The following is a 26,980-nucleotide window of genomic DNA, read 5'->3' on the forward strand; positions in this document are numbered from 1 at the left end:
AAAACACCCTATATCTGCCACTCTGTCATCAGACACATTCAACAAACCTTCAAAATACTCATTCCATCTCCTTCTCACATCACCGCTACTTGTTATCACCTCCCCATTTACGCCCTTCACTGAAGTTCCCATTTGCTCCCTTGTCTTACGCACCCTATTTACCTCCTTCCAGAACATCTGTTTAGAAAGGGTAGTGAGTGGTGGGATGAAGAAGTAAGAGTATTAGTGAAAGAGAAGAGAGAGGCATTTGGACGATTTTTGCAGGGTAAAAATGCAATTGAGTGGGAGAAGTATAAAAGAAAGAGACAGGAGGTCAAGAGAAAGGTGCAAGAGGTGAAAAAAAGGGCAAATGAGAGTTGGGGTGAGAGACTATCAGTAAATTTTAGGGAAAATAAAAAAAAAAAAAAAAAAAAAAAAAAAAAAAAAAAAAAAAAAAGATATACATATATATATATATATATATATATATATATATATATATATACATATATTATTATATATTTTCATTATTATACTTTGTCGCTGCCTCCCGCGCCCGCGAGGCAGCGCAAGGAAACAGACGAAAGAAACGGCCCAACCCCCCCACACACATGTATATACATACGTCCACACACGCAAATATACATACCTACACAGCTTTCCATGGTTTACCCCAGACGCTTCACGTGCCCTGATTCAATCCACCGACAGCACGTCAACCCCGGCACACCACATCGCTCCAATTCACTCCATTCCCCGCCCTCCCCTCACCCCCCCGCACGCCCAGGCCCCGACCACACAAAACCCCCCCTCACTCCATCCCCCCACCCCCATTTTACGTTTTTTTTTCTTTTTTTTTTTCATACTATTCGCTATTTCCCGCGATAGCGAGGTAGCGTTAAGAACAGAGGACTGGGCCTTTGAGGGAATATCCTCACCTGGCCCTCTTCTCTGTTCCTTCTTTTGGAAAAAAAAAAAAAAAAAAAAAAAAAAAAAAAAAAAAAACGAGAGGGGAGGATTTCCAGCCCCCCGCTCCCTTCCCTTTTAGTCACCTTCTACGACATGCAGGGAATACGTGGGAAGTATTACGTACAACATAATTATAACAAAGCCTTAAGGGATAGCAAGCAATTCTAAAAATCTACAACTGGCTCTCCAGTATAGGATTAATAGTCTAGCATTTAAAGTCAAATTCAGAGTCAGTAAAGATGACACTTATGTAAACAATATTAGCCATCAAGTTCTCAACAAGTTGTCAAGCTTAATGACTCACAGTCAGCTGCTGTTGTTTTTTATGTGAACTTTGAAAATATAAAAAGCTGAGAACAGTGATGAATAAAAATACTATTTGGCAATCATAACTAGCATAACTTCTGGATGCTGGACAAACCATGGGTAATGTTGACAGCACCTTATGGTTAGCAAATCCATAAGATGCCCTATTTAGTTTAATGGCTCCCTTTGCCTTTCCTTTTAAAGATCAGAACAAGTTCTACTGCACTTCCCTAATATTAGAGAATCTATGTAAATCATACTGAATAATCATATTCCCAAATGTTCCAAATGAACAAGCACCAAACCACATGATGTTTTCCCTTTGGAGCAAGTCATTACACCACACTCCTCCCAAACAACAAAATCATTAACTAGCTAGTGTACAAACTGGCAGGAGGTCTGAAACTTTATTGCAGCCATAATGGGGCCCTTGGAGTTTCAATCTCTGATTAGCTCAGCTGTGAAGGATGTTGGATTTTAGTCAATGAATATCTATACAGTTTTGAAAAGATACCTTGGTAGTGTGACAAGGCTTCCCTTAATCATGAGGCTCCCAGATTCATTTGTCCAATGCAAAAAAGCAAAAGAAAAAACATAAATAAATAAAAGGAGCAAGTAACACATATCAGACCCTAGTTATAATGGGAATATAGAGAGAATATGGTAGGGATATATTCACTGAATTCACCAGCCAAACCACTTTGCAATGACAGACCCTTTCATGCAGTGCATGGTCAGACATGCTTGCATAACTTGTTAACTTTTTCCTTTAAGATTCATACAATTAGTTTGGGTCCATATATCTTGCAAAACAATTCATCTGTTTCTCTGAATAAATGAGCCCATGAAATTATATGTTTCTACCAATAAATGAAAATCAAATTTTGCATGAAGCAACCTACATCAACTAGATTAGGGGTGAAATTTTCCTAAAATGCCAGAATAAGTACGGGTTAAAGTAACATGATCCCATGATCAAGCCCATAAGATCATGTTTCTACCAATAACTGAAAATCAAATTTTACATCAAGCAACCTACACAGACTAGATTCGGGGTGAGATTTTCCTAACACATCAGAATAAGTAGGGGTTAGAGTGACATGAGCCCATGAAATTATATGTTTCAACCAATAATTGAAAATCAAATTTTGCATAAAGCAACTCGTATCATCAGCCAGCTTATGGGAGAGATTTCCCTAACATGCCAGATAAAAATGAGTGAAATAGACATTGGTAGAAGGGTACAGGATTGTATAAATGAGGAAACAATGAATATATGTGGATATTCTTAAGGTGATTCTTTGTTTTTAATCACGGAAATAATGCACAAAGTACAAATATGTGCTTTTTTAATCTTAAAACTTTCACAAACTCAGATATATCAATCAGCTCCAAGTCCTTTTTAAAGTGTTTTGAAAATATAAAATGAAAACATACCTCACATTTGGTGAGTCCTCAAAGCGTGAACCAAATTCCTCATCTTGTTTTCTTCGACTACTTCCCCAGTCGTCCCAGTCATCTGCAAAAAGTAATCAAAGACGTCTCAAACTATATTCGTCTTTTTACGTTGAATGCAAAGGTGAGTAATGTGGCAGTTGAGGAATAATTGGTGTACATGGGGTGTTCAGTGTTGTAAAGGGAAATGGTGAAGAGCTTGTAGATTTATGTGCTGAAAAAGGACTGGTGATTGGGAATATCTGGTTGAAAAAGAGAGATATACATAAGCATACATATATAAGTAGGAGAGATGGCCACAGAGCGTTATTGGATTACGTATTAATTGATAGGCGTGCGAAAGAGACTTTTGGATGTTAATGTGCTGAGATGTGCAACTGCAGGTATGTCTGATCATTATTTTGTAGAGGTGAAGGTGAATATTTGTAGAGGTTTTCAGAAAAGAAGAGAGAATGTTGGCGTGAAGAGAGTGGTGAGATTAAGTGAGCTTGGGAAGGAGACTTGTGTGAGGAAGTAACAGGAGACACTGAGTACAGAATGGAAAATGGTGAGAACAAAGGACGTAAGGTGAGTGGGGAAGGAATGGGATGTATTTAAGGAAGCAGTAATGACTTGTGCGAAAGATACTTGTGGCATAAGAAGCGTGGGAGGTGGGCAGATGAGAAAGGGTAGTGAGTGGTGGGATGAAGAAGTAAGGAAATAGTGAAAGAGAAGAGAGAGGCATTTGGACGATTTTTGCAGATAAATAATGCAAATGACTGGGAGATGTATAAAAGAAAGAGGCAGGAGGTCAAGAGAAAGGTGCAAGTAGCAAAAAAGAGGGCAAATGAGAGTTGGGGTGAGAGAGTATCATTAAATTTTAGGGAGAATAAAAAGATGTTTTGGAAGGAGGTAAATAAAGTGCATAAGACAAGGGAACACATGGGATCATCAGTGAAGGGGGGATAATGGGGAGGTTACAAGAAGTAGTGAGTATTTTGAAGGTTTGTTGAATGTGGCAGATATAGGGTGTTTTGGTCAAGGTGGTGTGCAAAGTGAGAGGGTTAAGGAGAATGATTTGGTAAACAGAGAAGAGGTAGTAAAACCTTTGCAGAAGATGAAAGCTGGCAAGGCAGCGAGTTTGGATGGTATTGCAGTGGAATTTATTAAAAAAGGGGGTGACTGTATTATTGACTCGTTGGTAAGGTTATTTCATGTATGTATGACTCATGGTGAGGTGCCTGAGGACTGGTGGAATGCTTGCATAGTGCCATTGTACAAAGGCAAAGGGGATAACAGTGAGTGCTCAAATTACAGAGGAATAAGTTTGTTGAGTATTCCTGGGAAATTATATGGGAGGGTATTGATTGAGAGGGTGAAGGCATGTACAGAGCATCAGATTGGGGAAGAGCAGTGTGGTTTCAGAAGTGGTAGAGGATGTGTGGATCAGGTGTTTGCTTTGAAGAATGTATGCGAGAAATACTTAGAAAAGCAGATGGATTTGTATGTGGCATTTATGGATCTGGAGAAGGCATAAGATAGAGTTGATAGAGATGCTCTGTGGAAGGTATTAAGAATATATGGTGTGGGAGGTAAGTTGCTAGCAGTGAAAAGTTTTTATCGAGGATGTAAGGCATGCGTACGTGTAGGAAGAGAGGAAAGTGATTGGGTCACAGTGAATGTTGGTTTGTGGCAGGGGTGCATGATGTCTTCATGGATGTTTAATTTGTTCATGGATGGGGTTGTTAAGGGGGTGAATGCTAGAGTCTTGGAAAGAGGGGCAAGTATGCAGTCTGTTGTGGATGAGAGAGCTTGGGAAGTGAGTCAGTTGTTGTTCGCTGATGATATAGCGCTGGTGGCTGATTCATGTGAGAAACTGCAGAAGCTGGCGACTGAGTTTGGTAAAGTGTGTGAAAGAAGAAAGCTGAGAGTAAATGTAAATAAGAGCGAGGTTATTAGGTACAGTATGGTTGTCGGACAAGTCAATTGGGAGGTAAGTTTGAATGTAGAAAAATTGGAGGAAGTGAAGTGTTTTAGATATCTGGGAGTGGATTTGGCAGTGGATGGAACCAAGTGAATGGATCATAGGGTGGGGGAGGGGGCGAAAGTTCTGGGAGCATTGAAAAATGTGTGGAAGTTGAGAACGTTATCTTGGAAAGCAAAAATGGGAAAGTTTGAAGGAATAGTGGTTCCAACAACGTTATATGGTTGCGAGGCATTGGCTATAGATAGATTTGTGTGGAGGAGAGTGGATGTGCTGGAAATGAGATGTCTGAGGACGATATGCGGTGTGAGGTGGCTTGATCAAGTAAGTAATGAAAGGGTAAAAGAGATGTGTGGTAATAAAAAGAGTGTGGTTGAGAGAGCAGAAGAGGGTGTTTTGAAATGGTTTGGTCACATGGAGAGAATGAGTGAGGAAAGGTTGACAAAGAGGATATATGTGTCAGAGGTGGAGGGAACGAGGAGAAGTGGGAGACCAAACTGGAGGTGGAAAGATGGAGTAGAAAAGATTTTGAGTGATCGGGGCCTACACATGCAGGAGGGTGAAAGGCGTGCAAGGAATAGAGTGAATTAGAACAATGTGGTATAACTGGGTCGAAGTTCTGTCAATGGATTGAACCAGGGCATGTGAAGCATCTGGGGTAAATCACGGAATGTTTTGTGGGGCCTGGATGTGGAAAGGAGCTGTGGTTTCGGTGCATTATACATGACAGCTAGAGAATGTGTGTAAACGAATGTGGCCTTTGTCTTTTCCTAGCGCTACCTCGCACACATGCGGGGGGAGGAGTTTTCATTTCAAATGTGGCGGGGTGGCAACGGGAATGGATAAGGGCAGACAGTATGAAATATGTACATGTGTATATATGTATATGTCTTTTTTTTTTTTTTTTATACTTTGTCGCTGTCTCCCGCGTTTGCGAGGTAGCGCAAGGAAACAGACGAAAGAAATGGCCCAACCCCCCCCCCCCATACACATGTACATACACACGTCCACACACGCAAATATACATACCTACACAGCTTTCCATGGTTTACCCCAGACGCTTCACATGCCTTGCTTCAATCCACTGACAGCACGTCAACCCCTGTATACCACATGACTCCAATTCACTCTATTTCTTGCCCTCCTTTCACCCTCCTGCATGTTCAGGCCCCGATCACACAAAATCTTTTTCACTCCATCTTTCCACCTCCAATTTGGTCTCCCTCTTCTCCTCGTTCCCTCCACCTCCGACACATATATCCTCTTGGTCAATCTCTCCTCACTCATTCTCTCCATGTGCCCAAACCATTTCAAAACACCCTCTTCTGCTCTCTCAACCACGCTCTTTTTATTTCCACACATCTCTCTTACCCTTACGTTACTTACTCGATCAAACCACCTCACACCACACATTGTCCTCAAACATCTCATTTCCAGCACATCCATCCTCCTGCGCACATCTCTATCCATAGCCCACGCCTCGCAACCATACAGCATTGTTGGAACCACTATTCCCTCAAACATACCCATTTTTGCTTTCCGAGATAATGTTCTCGACTTCCACACATTTTTCAAGGCTCCCAAAATTTTCGCCCCCTCCCCCCCCCTATGATCCACTTCCGCTTCCATGGTTCCATCCGCTGACAGATCCACTCCCAGATATCTAAAACACTTCACTTCCTCCAGTTTTTCTCCATTCAAACTCACCTCCCAATTGACTTGACCCTCACCCCTACTGTACCTAATAACCTTGCTCTTATTCACATTTACTCTCAACTTTCTTCTTCCACACACTTTACCAAACTCAGTCACCAGCTTCTGCAGTTTCTCACATGAATCAGCCACCAGCGCTGTATCATCAGCGAACAACAATTGACTCACTTCCCAAGCTCTCTCATCCCCAACAGACTTCATACTTGCCCCTCTTTCCAGGACTCTTGCATTTACCTCCTTTACAACCCCATCCATAAACAAATTAAACAACCATGGAGACATCACACACCCCTGCCGCAAACCTACATTCACTGAGAACCAATCACTTTCCTCTCTTCCTACACGTACACATGCCTTACATCCTCGATAAAAACTTTTCACTGCTTCTAACAACTTGCCTCCCACACCATATATTCTTAATACCTTCCACAGAGCATCTCTATCAACTCTATCATATGCCTTCTCCAGATCCATAAATGCTACATACAAATCCATTTGCTTTTCTAAGTATTTCTCACATACATTCTTCAAAGCAAACACCTGATCCACACATCCTCTACCACTTCTGAAACCGCACTGCTCTTCCCCAATCTGATGCTCTGTACATGCCTTCACCCTCTCAATCAATACCCTCCCATATAATTTACCAGGAATACTCAACAAACTTATACCTCTGTAATTTGAGCACTCACTCTTATCCCCTTTGCCTTTGTACAATGGCACTATGCACGCATTCCGCCAATCCTCAGGCACCTCACCATGAGTCATACATACATTAAATAACCTTACCAACCAGTCAACAATACAGTCACCCCCTTTCTTAATAAATTCCACTGCAATACCATCCAAACCTGCTGCCTTGCCGGCTTTCATCTTCCGCAAAGCTTTTACTACCTCTTCTCTGTTTACCAAATCATTTTCCCTAACCCTCTCACTTTGCACACCACCTCGACCAAAACACCCTATATCTGCCACTCTGTCATCAGACACATTCAACAAACCTTCAAAATACTCATTCCATCTCCTTCTCACATCACCGCTACTTGTTATCACCTCCCCATTTACGCCCTTCACTGAAGTTCCCATTTGCTCCCTTGTCTTACGCACCCTATTTACCTCCTTCCAGAACATCTTTTTATTCTCCCTAAAATTTACTGATAGTCTCTCACCCCAACTCTCATTTGCCCTTTTTTTCACCTCTTGCACCTTTCTCTTGACCTCCTGTCTCTTTCTTTTATACTTCTCCCACTCAATTGCATTTTTTCCCTGCAAAAATCGTCCAAATGCCTCTCTCTTCTCTTTCACTAACACTCTTACTTCTTCATCCCACCACACACTACCCTTTCTAAACAGCCCACCTCCCACTCTTCTCATGCCACAAGCATCTTTTGCGCAATCCATCACTGATTGACTAAATACATCCCATTCCTCCCCCACTCCCCTTACTTCCATTGTTCTCACCTTTTTCCATTCTGTACACAGTCTCTCCTGGTACTTCCCCACACAGGTCTCCTTCCCAAGCTCACTTACTCTCACCACCTTCTTCACCCCAACATTCACTCCTCTTTTCTGAAAACCCATACTAATCTTCACCTTAGCCTCCACAAGATAATGATCAGACATCCCTCCAGTTGCACCTCTCAGCACATTAACATCCAAAAGTCTCTCTTTCGCACGCCTGTCAATTAACACGTAATCCAATAACGCTCTCTGGCCATCTCTCCTACTTACATAAGTATACTTATGTATATCTCGCTTTTTAAACCAGGTATTCCCAATCATCAGTCCTTTTTCAGCACATAAATCTACAAGCTCTTCACCATTTCCATTTACAACACTGAACACCCCATGCATACCAATTATTCCCTCAACTGCCACATTACTCACCTTTGCATTCAAATCACCCATCACTATAACCCGGTCTCGTGCATCAAAACCGCTAACACACTCATTTAGCTGCTCCCAAAACACTTGCCTCTCATGATCTTTCTTCTCATGCCCAGGTGCATATGCACCAATAATCACCCACCTCTCTCCATCAACTTTCAATTTTACCCATATTAATCGAGAATTTACTTTCTTACATTCTATCACATACTCCCACAACTCCTGTTTCAGGAGTATTGCTACTCCTTCCCTTGCTCTTGTCCTCTCACTAACCCCTGACTTCACTCCCCAGACATTTCCAAACCACTCTTCCCCTTTACCCTTGAGCTTCGTTTCACTCAGAGCCAAAACATCCAGGTTCCTTTCCTCAAACATACTACCTATCTCTCCTTTTTTCACATCTTGGTTACATCCACACACATTTAGGCACCCCACTCTGAGCCTTCGAGGAGGATGATCACTCCCCGCGTGACTCCTTCTTCTGTTTCCCATTTTAGAAAGTTAATACAAGGAGGGGAGGATTTCCGGCCCCCCGCTCCCGTCCCCTCTAGTCGCTTTCTACGACACGCGAGGAATACGTGGGAAGTATTCTTTCACCCCTATCCCCAGGGATAATATACATATATATATACATATACACACACACACACACACACACACATATGCACATACACACACACACACACACATACATATATATACATATGAAAAATGTAAGAACAATTTAGAAACAAACTTTTAGCTTGAAATGAATGAAAAAAAAAAATGAATGTCACATAATGGTTCAACCTCTGGCTATGGAAAAGGAAATGTACAATTTATTCACACAAACGTCAATAGCAGTTCTCATCAATTTCACCACTGTGTCAATAAGCTTCAATGACTAAGCTACATTTTTCTCCAACTTCACTATTTTCTTGTCAAAAACACCATGCATGAAAACTATCACTCCATTAACACAACTATAAACATTTACTTCCCCTTTAAAAGTTCTGGGGAAGTCTGTCTCGATACACTGCGGCGAGGCGACGGTGCATTATACATGACAGCTAGAGAATGTGTGTAAACGAATGTGGCCTTTGTCTTTTCCTAGCGCTACCTCGCACACATGCGGGGGGAGGAGTTTTCATTTCAAATGTGGCGGGGTGGCAACGGGAATGGATAAGGGCAGACAGTATGAAATATGTACATGTGTATATATGTATATGTCTGTGTGTGTATATATATGTATACGTTGAGATGTATAGATATGTATAAAAGCTGTGTGTGGACGTGTATGTATATACATGTGTAAGTGAGTGGGTTGGGCCATTCTTTCTTCTGTTTCCTTGCACTACCTTGTTAATGCAGGAGACAGCGACAAAGTATAATAAAATAAATAAATAAATATATATATATGACTGGGAGATGTATAAAAGAAAGAGGCAGGAGGTCAAGAGAGAGGTGCAAGAGGTGAAAAAGAGGGCAAATGAGAGTAGGGCTGATAGAGTATCATTAAATTTTAGGGAGAATAAAAACATGTTTTGGAAGGAGGTAAATAAAGTGCATAAGACAATGGAGCAAATGGGAACTTCAGTGAAAGGGGCTAATGGGGAGGTGATAACAAGTAGTGGTGATGTGAGAAGGAGATGGAGTGAGTATTTTGAAGGTTTGTTGAATGTGTTTGATGATAGAGTGGCAGATATAGGGTGTTTTGGTCGAGGTGGTGTGCAAAGTGAGAGGGTTAGGGAGAATGATTTGGTAAACAGAGAAGAGGTAGTAAAACCTTTGCAGAAGATGAAAGTTGGCATGGCAGCGGGTTTGGATGGTATTGCAGTGGAATTTATCAAAAAAGGGAAGCGACTGTATTGTTGAATGGTTGGTAAGGTTATTTAATGTATGTATGACTCGTGGTGAGGTGCCTGACGATTGGCGGAATGCTTGCATAGTGCCATTGTACAAAGGCAAAGGGGATAAAAGTGAGTGCTCAAATTACAGAGGTATAAGTTTGTTGAGTATTCCTGGGAAATTATATGGGAGGGTATTGATTGAGAGGTAAAAGGCATGTACAGAGCATCAGATTGGGGAAGAGCAGTGTGGTCTCAGAAGTGGTAGAGGATGAGTGGATCAGGTGTTTGCTTTGAAGAATGTATGTGAAAAATACTTAAAGCAAATGGATTTGTATGTAGCATTTATGGATCTGGAGAAGGCATATGATGGAGTTGATAGAGATGCTCTGTGGAAGGTATTAAGAATATATGGTGTGGGAGGCAAGTTATTAGAAGCAGTGAAAAGTTTTTATCGAGGATGTAAGGCATGTGTACGTGTAGGAAAAGAGGAAAGTGACTGGTTCTCAGTGAATGTTGGTTTGTGGTAGGGGTGTGTGATGCATCCATGGTTGTTTAATTTGTTTATGGATGGGGTTGTTAGGGAGGCGAATGTAAGTTTTGGAAAGTGGGGCAAGTATGCAATCTATTGTGGATGAGAGAGCTTGGGAAGTGAGTCAGTTGTTGTTTGCTGATGATACAGCGCTGGTGGCTGATTCATGTGAGAAACTGCAGAAGCTGGCGACTGAGTTTGGTAAAGTGTGTGAAAGAAGAAAGTTGAGAGTAAATGTGAATAAGAGCAAGGTATAGTACAGTAGGGTTGAGGGGCAAGTTAACTGGGAGGTAAGTTTGAATGGAGAAAAACTGGAGGAAGTGAAGTGCTTTTAGACATCTGGGAGTGAATTTTGCAGCAGATGGAAGCATGGAAGCGGAAGTGAATCATAGGGTGGGGGAGGGGGCAAAAGTTTTAGGAGCGTTGAAAAATGTGTGGAAGTCGAGAACATTATCTTGGAAAGCAAAAATGGGTATGTTTGAAGGAATAGTGGTACCAACAATGTTGTATGGTTGCGAGGCGTGGGCTATGGATAGAGTTGTGCACAGGAGGGTGGATGTGCTGGAAATGAGATGTTTGAGGACAATATGTGGTGTGAGGTGATTTGATCGAGTAAGTAATAATAGGGTAAGAGAGATGTGTGGTAATAAATAGAGTGTGGTTGAGAGAGCAGAGGAGGGTGTTTTGAAATGGTTTGGTCACATGGAGAGAATGAGTGAGGAAAGATTGACCAAGAGGATATATGTGTCAGAGGTGGAGGGAACGAGGAGAAGTGGGAGACCAAATTGGAGGTGGAAAGATGGAGTGAAAAAGATTTTGAGTGATCGAGGCCTGAACATGCAGGAGGGTGAAAGGCATGCAAGGAATAGAGTGATTGGAACAATGTGGTATACTGAGATCGACGTGCTGTCAATGGATTGAACCAGGGCATGTGAAGCGTCTGGGGTAAACCATGGAAGGTTCTGTGGGGCCTGGATGTGGAAAGGGAGCTGTGGTTTCGGTGCATTATTACATGACAGCTAGAGACTGAGTGTGAACAAATGTGGCCTTTGTTGTCTTTTCCTAGCGCTACCTCGCACACATGAGGGGGGAGAGGGTTGTTATTTCATGTGTGGCAAGGTGGCAATGGGAATGAATAAAGGCAGGCAGTATGAATTATGTACATGTGTATATATGTATATGTCTGTGTGTGTATATATATGTATACGTTGAGATGTATAGGTATGTATATTTGCGTGTGGACGTGTATGTATATACATGTGTATGTGGGTGGGTTGGGCCATTCTTTCGTCTTTCCTTGCGCTATCTCGCTAACGCGGGAGACAGCGCCAAAGCAAATATACATTGAGATGTATAGGTATGTATGTATGTGTGTGTGTGGATGTGTATGTATGTGCATGTATATCCGGGTGGGTTGGGCCATTCTTTTGTTTGTTTCATTGCGCTACCTTGCTAACACGGGAGACAGCGACAAAGTATAATAAATATGAAAAATAATTTAGTCACCAGTCTCCTGCGTTAGCAAGGTAGCCCAAGGAAACAGATGAGAGAATTGCCCAACCCACCCACTTACATATGTATATACATAAATGCCACACAAGCACATATACATACCTATACATTTCAATGTATACAAACATATACATATACAGACATATACATATATATACACATGTATATATTCATACTTGCTGCCTTCATCCATTCCTGTCACCATCCCATCACACATGAAAAACAGCGCAAGGAAACAGACAAAAGAATGGCCAATCCATCCACATACACATGAATATACATAAACGCCCACACACACACACACACACATACATACCTATACATTTCAACGTATACATATACATACACAGACATATACATATATAAACATGCACATATTCATACTTGCTCCCTTTATCCATTCCTGTCGCCACCCCACCACACATGAAAAACAGACAAAGGCCACATTCGTTCACACTCAGTCTCTAGCTGTCATATCAATTTTTCTCTTTGTAAAATTTATATATGTAAAATCTTAAAAACTATATTTTCTGAATCTTTTAAAATGTCAAACCACTCGAATTCCCTTAATCTTATCTGGAGCGGCTGACTCATCCAAAGCATTTCAGATAACAGAGATTTTATCGTACTTCTACCTAATGCTCCCGTTTAATGTTCCTACCTACTACTCCTACCTCATGTTTCAACTTTATGCCCCAGCCTACAACTTCGTGTACTAACCCTACCACTTTGCCAAAAACTAAGGCTAGCGAATACTGCTTACCACTGGAAAATCTAGAGTTATGAAGAATTAGTCTTTTTGAGTTGAGTGTTGTCAGGTGTTATGTGTGACAAGGAGAAATTGTATGTTTGTGGACAGATACCAGCAGTCCATATACGGATGAGGCAGAAACAAAAGACAACTACCTGGATAAAAGGAGTGCAACTTAACCACTGAAATGCTGGCTCACTAAACAGCCATCACTAGGCCTCCTGATACCCAGACTGGTACATATACACACCAGTAATCATATATTCCAAAATCATATCAGTCTACCTAACCTTATATCTCACATGACATGTATTCACTGAACATGCAACTTCCTATCAACAAGAAATGTGGTGTCTTCTTTTAAGATTTACATCTATCCATTATGCTTCATCACCATCTCCCACGTCAGCAAGGTAGCACAAGGAAACAGACAAGGAAGGGCCTAACCCACCCATGTACACATGTACATACACGCACATATACAGACATATACATTTCAACATTTTTCCAGGGAAATAATGCAAATGACTGAGAGATGTATGAATGAAAGAGGCAGGAGATTAAAAGAAAGGTGCAAGAGGTGAAAAAGAGGGCAAATGAGAGTTGGGGTGAGAGATTACCATTAAATTCTAGGGAGAATAAAAAGATGTTTGGTAGGAGGTAAATAAAGTGTATAAGACAAGGTGATAACAAGTAGCTGTGATGTGTGAAAGAGATGGAGTGAGTATTTTGAAGGTTTGTTGAATGTGTTTGATGATAGTGGCGTATATAGGGTGCTTTGGTCGAGGTGGTGTTCAAAGTGAGAGGGGTTAGGGAGAATGATTTGGTAAACAGAGAGGAGGTAGTAAAAGCTTTGCAGAAGATGAAAGCTGGCAAGGCAGTGGGTTTGGATGGCATTGCAGTGGAATTTATCAAAAATGGAGGTGACTGTGTTGTTGACTGGTTGGTAAGGTTACCTAATGTATGTATGACTCATGGTGAGGTGCCTGAGGATTGGCGGAATGCTTGCATAGTACCGCTGTACAAAGGCAAAGGGGACAAAGGTGAGTGCTCAAATTACAGAGGTATAAGTTTGTTGAGTATTCCTTGGGAATTATATGGGAGGGTATTGACTGAGAGGGTGAAGGCATGTACAGAGCATCAGATAGGGGAAGAGCAGTGTGGTTTCAGAAGTGGTAGAGGATGTGTGGAACAGGTGTTTGCTTTGAAGAATGTATGTGAGAAATACTTAGAAAAGCAAATGGATTTGTATGTAGCATTTATGAATCTGAAGAAGGCATATGATAGAGTTGATAGAGATGCTCTGTGGAAGGTATTAAAAATATATGGTGTGGGAGGCAAGTTGTCAGAAGCAGTGAAAAGTTTTTATCAAGGATGTAAGGCATGTGTATGAGTAGGAAGAGAGGGAAGTGATTGGTTCTCAGTGAATGTTGGTTGGCGGCAGGGGTGCGTGATGTCTCCGTGGTTGTTTAATTTGTTTATGGATGGGGTTGTTAATGAGGTGAATCCAAGAGTTTTGGAAAGAGGGGCAAGTATGCAGTCTATTGTGGATGAGAGAGCTTGGGAAGTGAGTCAGTTGTTGTTTGCTGATGATACAGCACTGGCGGCTGATTTGGGTGAGAAACTGCAGAAGCTGGTGACTGAGAGTAAATGTGAATAAGAGCAAGGATATTACGTACAGTAGGGTAGAGAGACAAGTCAACTGGGAGGTAGGTTTGAATGGAGAAAAACTGGAGGAAGTGAAGTGTTTTAGATATCTGGGAGTGGAATTGGCAGCAGATGGAACCATGGAAGCAGAAGTGAGTCACAGGGTGGGGGAGGGGGCGAAAGTTCTGGGAGTGTTGAAAAATGTGTGAAAGGGGTGAATGTTATCTCGGAAAGCAAAAATGGGTATGTTTGAAGGAATAGTGGTTCCAGCAATGTTATATGGCTGAGAGGCATGAGCTATAGATAGAGTTGTGAGAGGAGGGTGGATGTGCTGGAAATGAGATGTTTGAGGACAGTATGTGGTGTGAGGTGGTTTGATCGAGTAAGTAATGAAAGGGTAAGAGAGATGTGTGGTAAGAAAAAGAATATGGTTGAGAGAGCAGAAGAGGGTGTTTTGAAATGGTTTGGTCACATACAGAGAATGAGTGAGGAAAGATTGACAAAGAGGATATATGTGTCAGAACGAGAAGTGGGAGACCAAATTGGAGGTGGAAAGATGGAGTGAAAAAGATTTTGAGTGATCGGGGCCTGAACATGGAAGGGGGTGAACAGCGTGCAAGGAATAAAGTGAATTAGAACAATGTGGTATGCCGGGGTCGACATGCCGTCAATGGATTGAACCAGGGCATATGAAGCACCTGGGGTAAGTCATGAAAGTTTTGTGGGGCCTGTATGTGGAAAGGGAGCTGTGGTTTCGGTGCATTATACTTGACAGCTAGAGACTGAGTGTGAACGAATGTGGCCTTTGTCGTTGTTTCCTAGCGCTACCTCGTGTACATGCGTGGGGTTGTCATTTCATATATGGCAGGGTGGCAACGGGAATGAATAAGGGCAGATAGTATGAATTATGGACATATGTATATATGTATATGTCTGTGTGTGTATACATACGTATACGTTGAGATGTAAAGGTATGTATATGTGCCTGTGTGGATGTGTAAGTATATACATGTGTATGTGGGTGGGTTGGGCCATTCTTTTGTCTGTTTCCTTGCACTATCTCGCTAACACAGCAGACAGCAACAAAGTATGATAAGAATAAGAATAAGACATTTCAACATATACATACACAGACATACACATACATACAAATATGTACATATTCATACTTGCTGCCTTCAACCATTCCCATCACCATCCTGCAACACATGAAAGAACATCCATCCCCAACCCCCCTCCAGTGAGGTAGCACCAGGAAAACAGACAAAAAGGCCATATTCATTCACACTCAGTCTCTAACTGTCATGTGTAATACACCAAAGCCACAGCTCCCTTTCCACTTCGAAGCCCCACAGACCTTTCCATGGTTTAACTCAGATGCTTCACATGCCCTGGTTTAATCCACTGACAGCACATCGACCCCAGTATACCACATCATTCCAATTCACTCTATTCCCTGCATGTCTTTCACCCTCCTGTATGTTCAGGCCCTAATCGCTCAAATTCTTTTTCACTCCATCCTTCCACCTCCAATTTGGTCTCCCACTTCTCCTTCTTCCCTCCACCTCTGACACATATATCCTATATGTCAATCTTTCCTCACTCATTCTCTCCATGTATCCAAACCATTTCAACAAACCCTCTTCTGCTCTCTCAACCACACACATTTTATTTCCACACATACCTCTTACTCTTTCATTACTTGATCAAACCACCTCACACCACTCCATCCTTCCACCTCCAATTTGGTCTCACACTTCTCCTTCTTCCCTCCACCTCTGAAACAGATATCCTATATGTCAATCTTTCCTCACTCATTCTTTCCATGTATCTAAACCATTTCAACACACCCTCTTCTGCTCTCTCAACCACACTCTTTTTATTTCCACACATACCTCTTACTCTTTAATTACTTGATCAAACCACCTCACACCACATATTTTCCTCAAACATTTCATTTCCAACACATCCACCCTCATCCGCACATTCCTATCTATAGCCCATGCCTTGAAACCATATAACATTGTTGGAACCACTATTCCTTTAAACATACTCATTTTTGCTCTCTGAGATAATGTTCTTGCCTTCCACAGATTCTTCAACGTTCCCAGAACCTTCACCCCCTCCCACACCCTGTGACTCACTTCTACTTCCATGGTTCCATCCGCTGCTAAATACACTCCCAGATATCTAAAACATTTCACTTCCTCCAGTTTTTCTCCATTCAAACTTACCTCCCAATTGACTTGTCCCTCAACCCTACTGTACCTCATAACCTTGCTCTTATTCACACTTAATCTCAGCTTTCTTCTTTCGCACACTTTACCAAACTCAGTCACCAATTTCTGCAGTTTCTCACCCAAATCAATCACCAGCACTGTATCATCAGCAAACAACAACTGACTCACTTCCCAAGCCCTCTCATCCACAACAGACTGCAAACTTGCCCCTCTCTCCAAAACTCTTGCATTCACCTCCCTAACAACCCCATCCATAAACAAATTAAACAACTACAGAGACATCACGCACCCCTGCCGCAAACCAACATTCACTGAGAACCAATCACTTTCCTCTCTTATTACTCATACACATGCCTTACATCCTCGACAAAAACTTTTCACTGCTTCAAGCCACTTACCTCCCACACCATATACTCTTAATACCTTCCAAAGAGCATCTCTATCAACTCTATCATATGTCTTCTCCAGATCCATAAATACTACATACAAATCCATTTGTTTTTCTAAGTATTTCTCACATGCATTCTTTAAAGCAAACACCTGATCCACACATCCTCTACCACTTCTGAAACCACATTGCTCTTCCCTAATCTGATGCTCTGTACATGCCTTCACCCACTCAGTCAATACCCTCCCATATAATTTCCCAGGAATACTCAACAAATTTATACCTCTGTAAGTTGAACACTCACCTTTATCCCCTTTGGCTTTGTACAATGGCACTATGCATGCATTGCACCAATCCTCAGGCACTTCACCATGAACTATACATACAGTGAATATCCTCACCAACCAGTCAACAATACAGTAACTCCCTTTTTTAATAAATTCCACTGCAATACCATCAAAACCCGCTGCCTTCCCAGCTTTCATCTTCTGCAAAGCTTTCACTACCTCTTCTCTGTTTACCAAATCATTCTCCCTGACCCTCTCACTTCCCACACCACCTCAAACAAAACACCCTATATCTGCCACTCTATCATCAAACACATTCAACAAACATTCAAAATACTCACTCCATCTCCTTCTCACTTCACCACTACTTGTTAATACCTTCCAATTAGCCCCCTTCACAGATGTTTCCATTTGTTCTCATCTTAAGCACTTTATTTACATCCTTCCAAAATCTTTTTAATCTCATCCGACTCTCTGCCCCCTTTTTCACCTCTTGCACCTTTCTCTTGACCTCCTGCCTCTTTCTTTTATACATCTCCCTCTCATTTGCACTATTTCCCTGCAAAAATCATCCAAATGCCTCTCTTTTCTCATTCACTAACAATCTTACTTCTTCATCCCACCACTCATTACCATTTATAATCTGCCCACCTCCCATGCTTCTCATGCCACAGGCATCTTTTGCACAAGCACCATCAGTTTCCCTAAATACATCCCATTCCCCACCCACTCCCCTTACGTAATTTGCTCTCACCTTTTTCCATTCTGCACTCAATTTCTCTTGATACTTCCTCACACAAGTCTACTTTCCAAGCTTACTTACTCTCACCACTCTCTTCATCCCAACATTCTCTCTTCTTTTCTGAGAACCTCAACAAATCTTCACCTTTGCCTCCACAAGATAATGATCAGACATCCCTCCAGTTGCACCTCTCAGCACATTAACATCCAAAAGTCTCTCTTTCACACACCTATCAATTAACACGTAATCCAATTATGCTCTCTGTCCATCTCTCCTACTTCCATATGTATACTTATGTATATCTCTTTTTATACCAGGTATTCCCAATCACCAGTCTTTTTCAGCACACAAATCTACAAGCACTTCACCATTTCCATTTACAATATCAAACACCCCATGTAAACCAATTATTCCCTCAAGTGCCACATTACTCACCTTTGCATTCCAATCACCCATCACTATAACCTGGTCTCGTGCATCAAAAATACAAACACACACATTCAGCTGCTCCCAAAACACTTGCCTCTCATGATCTTTCTTCTCATGACCAGGAGCATAGGCACCAATCTCTCTCCATCAACCTTCAGTTTTACTCATATCTATCTAGAGTTTACTTTCTTACACTCTATCACATACTCCCACCACTCCAGCTTCAGGTAGTGCTACTCCTTCCTTTGCTCTTGTCCTCTCACTAACCCCTGACTTTACTCCCAAGACATTCCCAAACCACTCTTTGCCTTTACCCTTTAGCTTCGTTTCACTCAGAGTCAAAACATCCAGGTTCCTTTCCTCAAACACACTACCTATCTCTCCCTTTTTCTTATCTTGGTTACATCCACACACATTTAGACAACCCAATCTGAGCCTTCGAGGAGGATGAGCACTCCCCGCGTGACTCCTTCTTCTGTTTCCCCTTTTAGAAAGTTAAAATATAAGGAGGGGAGGTCTCTACCCCCCTGCTCCTGTCCCCATTAGTCGCCTTCTATGACACGTGGGAAATGCATGGGAAGTATTTTTTCTCCCCTATTCCCAGGGAAAATTTTAAGATAAGCCACTAAAAACTAATGAGAATGAACATATTCATTCTAAGCTTTCACACTAAAGATTAAACTTTTGCTCTTGTTTTCAAGTTATTATACTTTTGCTCTGTCGCTGTCTCCCGCATTAGCGAGGTAGCGCAAGGAAACAGACGAAAGAATGGCCCAACCCACCCACATACACATACACGGCCACACACGCAAATATACATTCCTATACATCTCAACGTATACATATATATACACACACAGACATATACATATATACACATGTGCATAATTCATACTGTCTACCTTTATTCATTCCCATCGCCACCCCGCCACACATGATAACAACCCCCTCCCCCCTCATGTGTGCAAGACAGCGCAAAGAAAAGACAACAAAGGCCACATTCGTTCACACTCTGTCTCTAGCTGTCATGTAATAATGCACCAAAACCACAGCTCCCTTTCCACATCCAGGCCCCACAGAACTTTCCATGGTTTACCCCAGACGCTTCATATGCCCTGGTTCAATCCAATGACAGCACATCAATCCCGGTATACCACATTGTTCCAATCACTCTATTCTTTGCACGCCTTTCACCCTCCTGCATGTTCAGGCCTCGATCACTCAAAATCTTTTTCACTCCATCTTCCACCTCCAGTTTGGTCTCCCACTTCTCCTCGCTCCCTTCACCTCCGACACATATACCCTCTTGGTCAATCTTTCTTCACTCATTCTCTCCATGTGACCAAATCATTTCAACACACCCTCTTCTGCTCTCTCAACCACACTCATTTTGCTACCACACATCTCTCTTACCCATACATTACTTACTCGACCAAACCACTCACACCACATATTGTCCTCAAACATCTCATTTCCAGCACATCCACCCTCCTCCGCACAACTCTACCTATAGCCCATGACTCGCAACCATATAATATTGTTGGAACCACTATTCCTTCAAACATACCCATTTTTGCTTTCCAAGATAATGTTCTCGACTTCCACACATTCTTCAATGCTCCCAGAATTTTCACCCCCTTCCCCACCCTATGATTCACTTCCGCTTCCATGGTTCCATCTGCTGCCAAATCCACTCCCAGATATCTAAAACACTTCACTTCCTCCAGTTTTTCTCCATTCAAACTTACCTCCCAATTGACTTGACCCTCAACCCTACTGTACCTAATAATCTTGCTCTTATTCACATTTACTCTCAGCTTTCTTCTTTCACACACTTTACCAAACTCAGTCACTAGCTTCTGCAGTTTCTCACGTGAATCAGCCACCAGCGCTGTATCATCAGCGAACAACAACTGATTCCCTTCCCAGGCTCTCTCATCTACAACAAACTGCATACTTGCCCCTCTTTCCAAAACTCTTCCATTCACCTCTCTAACAACCCCATCCATAAACAAATTGAACAACCATAAAAACATCACACACCCCTGCCGCAAACCTACATTCACTGACAACCAATCACTTTCCTCTCTTCCTACACGTACACATTCCTTACATCCTCGATAAAAACATTTCACAGCTTCTAACAGCTTGCTTCCCACACCATATATTCTTAATACCTTCCACAGAGCATCTCTATCAACTCTATCATATGCCTTCTCCAAATCCATAAATGCAACATGCAAATCCATTTGCTTTTCTAAGTATTTCTCGCATACATTCTTCAAAGCAAACACCTGATCCACACATCCTCTACCACTTCTGAAACCACACTGCTCTTCCCCAATCTGACGCTATGTATGTGCCTTCACCCTCTCAATCAATTTCCTCCCATATAATTTCCCAGGAATACTCAACAAACATAATGTGTGAGGGTGACAACAAGAGGTAAATCACCCATCGACCAACATCACTCACACAAACTATCAAATAGGTAAATTAACTGGATATCTGCCAAAGAACATCAGAAGGGATTTTTTTTTTTTTTTTTTGCCGGTCTCCCGCGTTTGCGAGGTAGCGCAAGGAAACAGACGAAAGAAATGGCCCAACCCACCCACATACACATGTATATACATACGTCCACAAACGCAAATATACATACCTACACAGCTTTCCATGGTTTACCCCAGACGCTTCACATGCCCCGATTCAATCCACTGACAGCACGTCAACCCCGGTATACCACATCGCTCCAATTCACTCTATTCCTTGCCCTCCTTTCACCCTCCTGCATGTTCAGGCCCCGATCACACAAAATCTTTTTCACTCCATCTTTCCACCTCCAATTTGGTCTCCCTCTTCTCCTCGTTCCCTCCACCTCCGACACATATATCCTCTTGGTCAATCTTTCCTCACTCATTCTCTCCATGTGGCCAAACCATTTCAAAACACCCTCTTCTGCTCTCTCAACCACGCTCTTTTTATTTCCACACATCTCTCTTACCCTTACGTTACTCACTCGATCAAACCACCTCACACCATTGTCCTCAAAGATCTCATTTCCAGCACATCCATCCTCCTGCGCACCACTCTATCCATAGCCCACGCCTCGCAACCATACAACATTGTTGAAACCACTATTCCTTCAAACATACCCATTTTTGCTTTCCGAGATAATGTTCTCGACTTCCACACATTCTTCAAGGCTCCCAGAATTTTCGCCCCCTCCCCCACCCTATGATCCACTTCCGCTTCCATGGTTCCATCCGCTGCCAGATCCACTCCCAGATATCTAAAACACTTCACTTCCTCCAGTTTTTCTCCATTCAAACTCACCTCCCAATTGACTTGACCCTCAACCCTACTGTACCTAATAACCTTGCTCTTATTCACATTTACTCTTAACTTTCTTCTTTCACACACTTTACCAAACTCAGTCACCAGCTTCTGCAGTTTCTCACATGAATCAGCCACCAGCGCTGTATCATCAGCGAACAACAACTGACTCACTTCCCAAGCTCTCTCATCCCCAACAGACTTCATACTTGCCCCTCTTTCCAAAACTCTTGCATTCACCTCTCTAACAACCCCATCCATAAACAAATTAAACAACCATGGAGACATCACACACCCCTGCCGCAAACCTACATTCACTGACAACCAATCACTTTCCTCTCTTCCTACACGTACACATGCCTTACATCCTCGATAAAAACTTTTCACTGCTTCTAACAACTTGCCTCCCACACCATATATTCTTAATACCTTCCAAAGAGCATCTCTATCAACTCTATCATATGCCTTCTCCAAATCCATAAATGCTACATACAAATCCATTTGCTTTTCTAAGTATTTCTCACATACATTCTTCAAAGCAAACACCTGATCCACACATCCTCTACCACTTCTGAAACCACACTGCTCTTCCCCAATCTGATGCTCTGTACATGCCTTCACCCTCTCAATCAATACCCTCCCATATAATTTACCAGGAATACTCAAGAAACTTTTTTTTTTTTTTTTTGTCGCTGTCTCCCGCGTTTGCGAGGTAGCGCAAGGAAACAGACGAAAGAAATGGCCCAACCCACCCCCATACACATGTATATACATACTTCCACACACACAAATATACATACCTACACAGCTTTCCATGGTTTACCCCAGACGCTTCACATGCCCTGATTCAATCCACTGACAGCACGTCAACCCCGGTATACCACATCGCTCCAATTCATTCTATTCCTTGCCCTCCTTTCACCCTCCTGCATGTTCAGGCCCCGATCACACAAAATCTTTTTCACTCCATCTTTCCACCTCCAATTTGGTCTCCCTCTTCTCCTCGTTCCCTCCACCTCCGACACATATATCCTCTTGGTCAATCTTTCCTCACTCATTCTCTCCATGTGCCCAAACCATTTCAAAACACCCTCTTCTGCTCTCTCAACCACACTCTTTTTATTTCCACACATCTCTCTTACCCTTATGTTACTTACTCGATCAAACCACCTCACACCACACATTGTCCTCAAACATCTCATTTCCAGCACATCCATCCTCCTGCGCACCACTCTATCCATAGCCCACGCCTCGCAACCATACAACATTGTTGGAACCACTATTCCTTCAAACATACTCATTTTTGCTTTCCGAGATAATGTTCTCAACTTCCACACATTCTTCAAGGCTCCCAGAATTTTCGCCCCCTCCCCCACCCTATGATCCACTTCCGCTTCCATGGTTCCATCCGCTGCCAGATCCACTCCCAGATATCTAAAACACTTCACTTCCTCCAGTTTTTCTCCATTCAAACTCACCTCCCAATTGACTTGACCCTCAACCCTACTGTACCTAATAACCTTGCTCTTATTCACATTTACTCTTAACTTTCTTCTTTCACACACTTTACCAAACTCAGTCACCAGCTTCTGCAGTTTCTCACATGAATCAGCCACCAGCGCTGTATCATCAGCGAACAACAACTGACTCACTTCCCAAGCTCTCTCATCCCCAACAGACTTCATACTTGCCCCTCTTTCCAAAACTCTTGCATTTACCTCCCTAACAACCCCATCCATAAACAAATTAAACAACCATGGAGACATCACACACCCCTGCCGCAAACCTACATTCACTGAGAACCAATCACTTTCCTCTCTTCCTACACGTACACATGCCTTACATCCTCGATAAAAACTTTTCACTGCTTCTAACAACTTGCCTCCCACACCATATATATCTAATACCTTCCACAGAGCATCTCTATCAACTCTATCATATGCCTTCTCCAGATCCATAAATGCTACATACAAATCCTTTTGCTTATACCTCTGTAATTTGAGCACTCACTCTTATCCCCTTTGCCTTTGTACAATGGCACTATGCACGCATTCCGCCAATCCTCAGGCACCTCTCCATGAGTCATACATACATTAAATAACCTTACCAACCAGTCATACATACATTAAATAACCTTACCAACCAGTCAACAATACAGTCACCCCCTTTTTTAATAAATTCCACTGCAATACCATCCAAACCTGCTGCCTTGCCGGCTTTCATCTTCTGCAAAGCTTTTACTACCTCTTCTCTGTTTACCAAATCAGAAGGGAATACAAACTATAAACTAAAGGCCCCAAAATTAAAAAATTTTGCAGGCAATACTTGTGCAATTTTGAGATAAGTACTTCTAGCAACAGCTCTTTAGTAATACATAGACTGACATCCATCCCTTTTCAAGTTACAGCAGCAATACATCAGCATTAAGAAAATAAGTACAACTGATTGCAAATCATACTAAAATAATCTAGTTCCAAAGAGAACTGCATCTTTAAATTTGGAATGACTTACTTCACAATAACTCTATTTATGGAACAAAAATCAGTTTCCTCTTCTGCAGCTCAAAAATTTCCTCACTGAGAATTGCACTATTTACAAAGGAAAAAGTTTTAAAAGCTTTGCTTTTACCTCACTGGAAATTTCCTTAACCCTTAAATGGCAGCTATTGCCACCTGGAGATATGAAAGTGGAAGACAGCAACCATCATATGAGGATTTAAATTTTCCAACCAGTCTAAATATCCAGCTAACTTATCATACCATCAGTGCCGACAGAGATCTCTTCCAATGACAGGCAAGTGCAGGAAAAAATTTCAACTCTCTTCAATATCCCCAGTCATTAGTGTAGGTGCATATCAATCAACCTCTCTGAGCATGCATATAATGATCTTTCAGAAAAGACAAAGATTGTTGGATGTTCCAGGAAATGAAGAGTAACATATATTTAACACCTGCTGAGAAGAGTATAGAATAAAACTTGAGAAATTTGAAGAAATACATGAATGAGAGCAATTTCAGCAAGAGCAAGGAGAAAACAGCTTATATAACATATATAACATATATAACATATGTGCCCAATTTTCATGGATGTAATCTGGGATGAAAGAGGACTAATAACAAATGGCAGAAAAGAACTACAATACATGCAAGCATATCATTCACATGATACACCTCTCTCTTTTATTGCAAATTCACTTTTAATAATCTTCATTTATTGCAATATGGTTTTTGTGACCAATATGTTTGAGTTTTGCTACATGTTTTGCTTTATCATATCAGTGTAAGGAGGTAAGTAGTAGTTGGTGAGAAGCCCCAACAACCAAGGAGGTATATTACTAGTGCTACCCATCAGGGTATCAGGAGGGTTAGTGGCACCTACATAGTGAGCCTGCACTTCAGTAGTTGTCAAGTCGCACTCCTCTGACCTAGGTAGCTGTCTTCTCTTTCAGCTTAACCCACATGTGGATTACTGGCATTCTGTCCACAAACATACAATCTTTCCTTGTCATACATAACACGTAACAACACCGAACTCACACAGGTCATTCTTCATATCTAGATTTTCCTGCAGTAAGCACTATATGCTTGCCGTGTCTTTTGGCAAAATGTTAGAAGCAATAGACAGCAGGAGTATGTAGGAACATTTAGGCAAGAGCATTTGGTAGTGACATTAGGTAGAAGTAGCTGGTAGGAACATTAGGCAGGAGAATTTGGTAGTAGTAGTTAGCAGGAACATAAGGAAGGAGCCTCTGTAAACAATGTGCTAGACCTGCCATCCACCAGCTGCCAATTAAGGGTGAGGTACTAAAGGCTAAGAAGTGGTACTGGAGTTCACTGGTTACAGAGAGACTATTGCCATGGCCAACCCTCACAGCCACCCCCGTTGTACGAGCTCCAGCTGGGAACAGACATCAGAGATACAGATAGATAGCATGGAAATATTTCAAGCCATGCATAGGAGTTAGTACATCTGTTCCCCATGAAATCAAATAATATAACACTAAGAAACACTGCACTAGAGCTGCCCTATGCTCACTAGCCTGTTAAGAGAGAAGCACAAAAGGTTAAGAAGCATCAGTAGAGTGCACCAGTTATGGAGAATCTTTTGCCACGACCATCTCCAAGGGAGTTCTAGAGGGAACAGGCATCAGAGATATTGACAGATAGATAGATACATAGATACACACAGAAATTAGAACAAAAATCATAACCACACAGGGCAATAGTAGGCAATCACTAGCAGGTTGTCAGCATCCATCAGGGAATAGTGTGAACAGTATACAGTAACATCATTTTCTTACTGATGTGGAATCCAATAAATTTATCTATAACTAGAAAACAGCCTTTGTGTGTGTTTGCTAGCACTGCAGCTCCAAATGACTGCATATAGAAACTTGAATTTTTTATGCATACTAAGGGAAGCAAAGGAGGTCATTTCTTTATCTATTGCTAATGCAGGAAACAGTAAACAGGTATGAAAAAAAGGGGATTCAAAGGGACTGCCCCTTGTTACCATTACTTACAACTAGTGTAAATTACATGGAGAGTTTAACACTCATGAGGCACATCTCTTGAACTTTTTGTATCATCAAAAAAACTTTAATATGTTTGTAAGTAGCTGGCATTCACAGTCCCCTTGCTTAGACCATTCCAACCATCAACTGCTCTTACATTACACCATTATCATTCAAATCTGTCTTAACTATCCTCTTTCCCAGTTTTCAATCATGGCATCTGTGAAGAACTGTTGACTCAAGATCATCCAAGCGATTTAGGAACTTAAATGCTGTTACCCAGTTGCCCATATCTCTTGCCTCCTCTAAGGTGGAAAGCTGTATAGCCTTCAACCTTTCCTTGTCACTAAGCTCTTTTAATTCCAGTACCATCTTGATTGCTCTTCTCTTTGACATTCTCAATCATAGCTTTATGTTTGTTTAGGTGCTGTGACCAGATCTGAGAGGCATAATCCTTTTTCAGTCTAATACATGCTCTCAACAGCATACCGTCTCTCTATTTATATCT

At 41.8% G+C, this 26,980-nt stretch overlaps 1 protein-coding gene across 1 annotated transcript in view; it reads right to left on the bottom strand.

The window, feature by feature from the left end:
• LOC139760455 (clathrin interactor 1-like) overlaps positions 1 to 26,980 on the bottom strand; it is a 137,870-nt gene that overhangs the window by 36,568 nt on the left and 74,322 nt on the right. Inside the window, exon 4 of the mRNA XM_071683693.1 lies at positions 2,692 to 2,773. Within this exon, the coding sequence (XP_071539794.1) occupies positions 2,692 to 2,773 (82 nt within the window). The remainder of the gene's footprint in view (positions 1 to 2,691; positions 2,774 to 26,980) is intronic.

The sequence above is a fragment of the Panulirus ornatus genome, chromosome 37, assembly GCF_036320965.1.
Source record: "Panulirus ornatus isolate Po-2019 chromosome 37, ASM3632096v1, whole genome shotgun sequence".
Taxonomy (NCBI): Eukaryota; Metazoa; Arthropoda; class Malacostraca; order Decapoda; family Palinuridae; genus Panulirus; species Panulirus ornatus.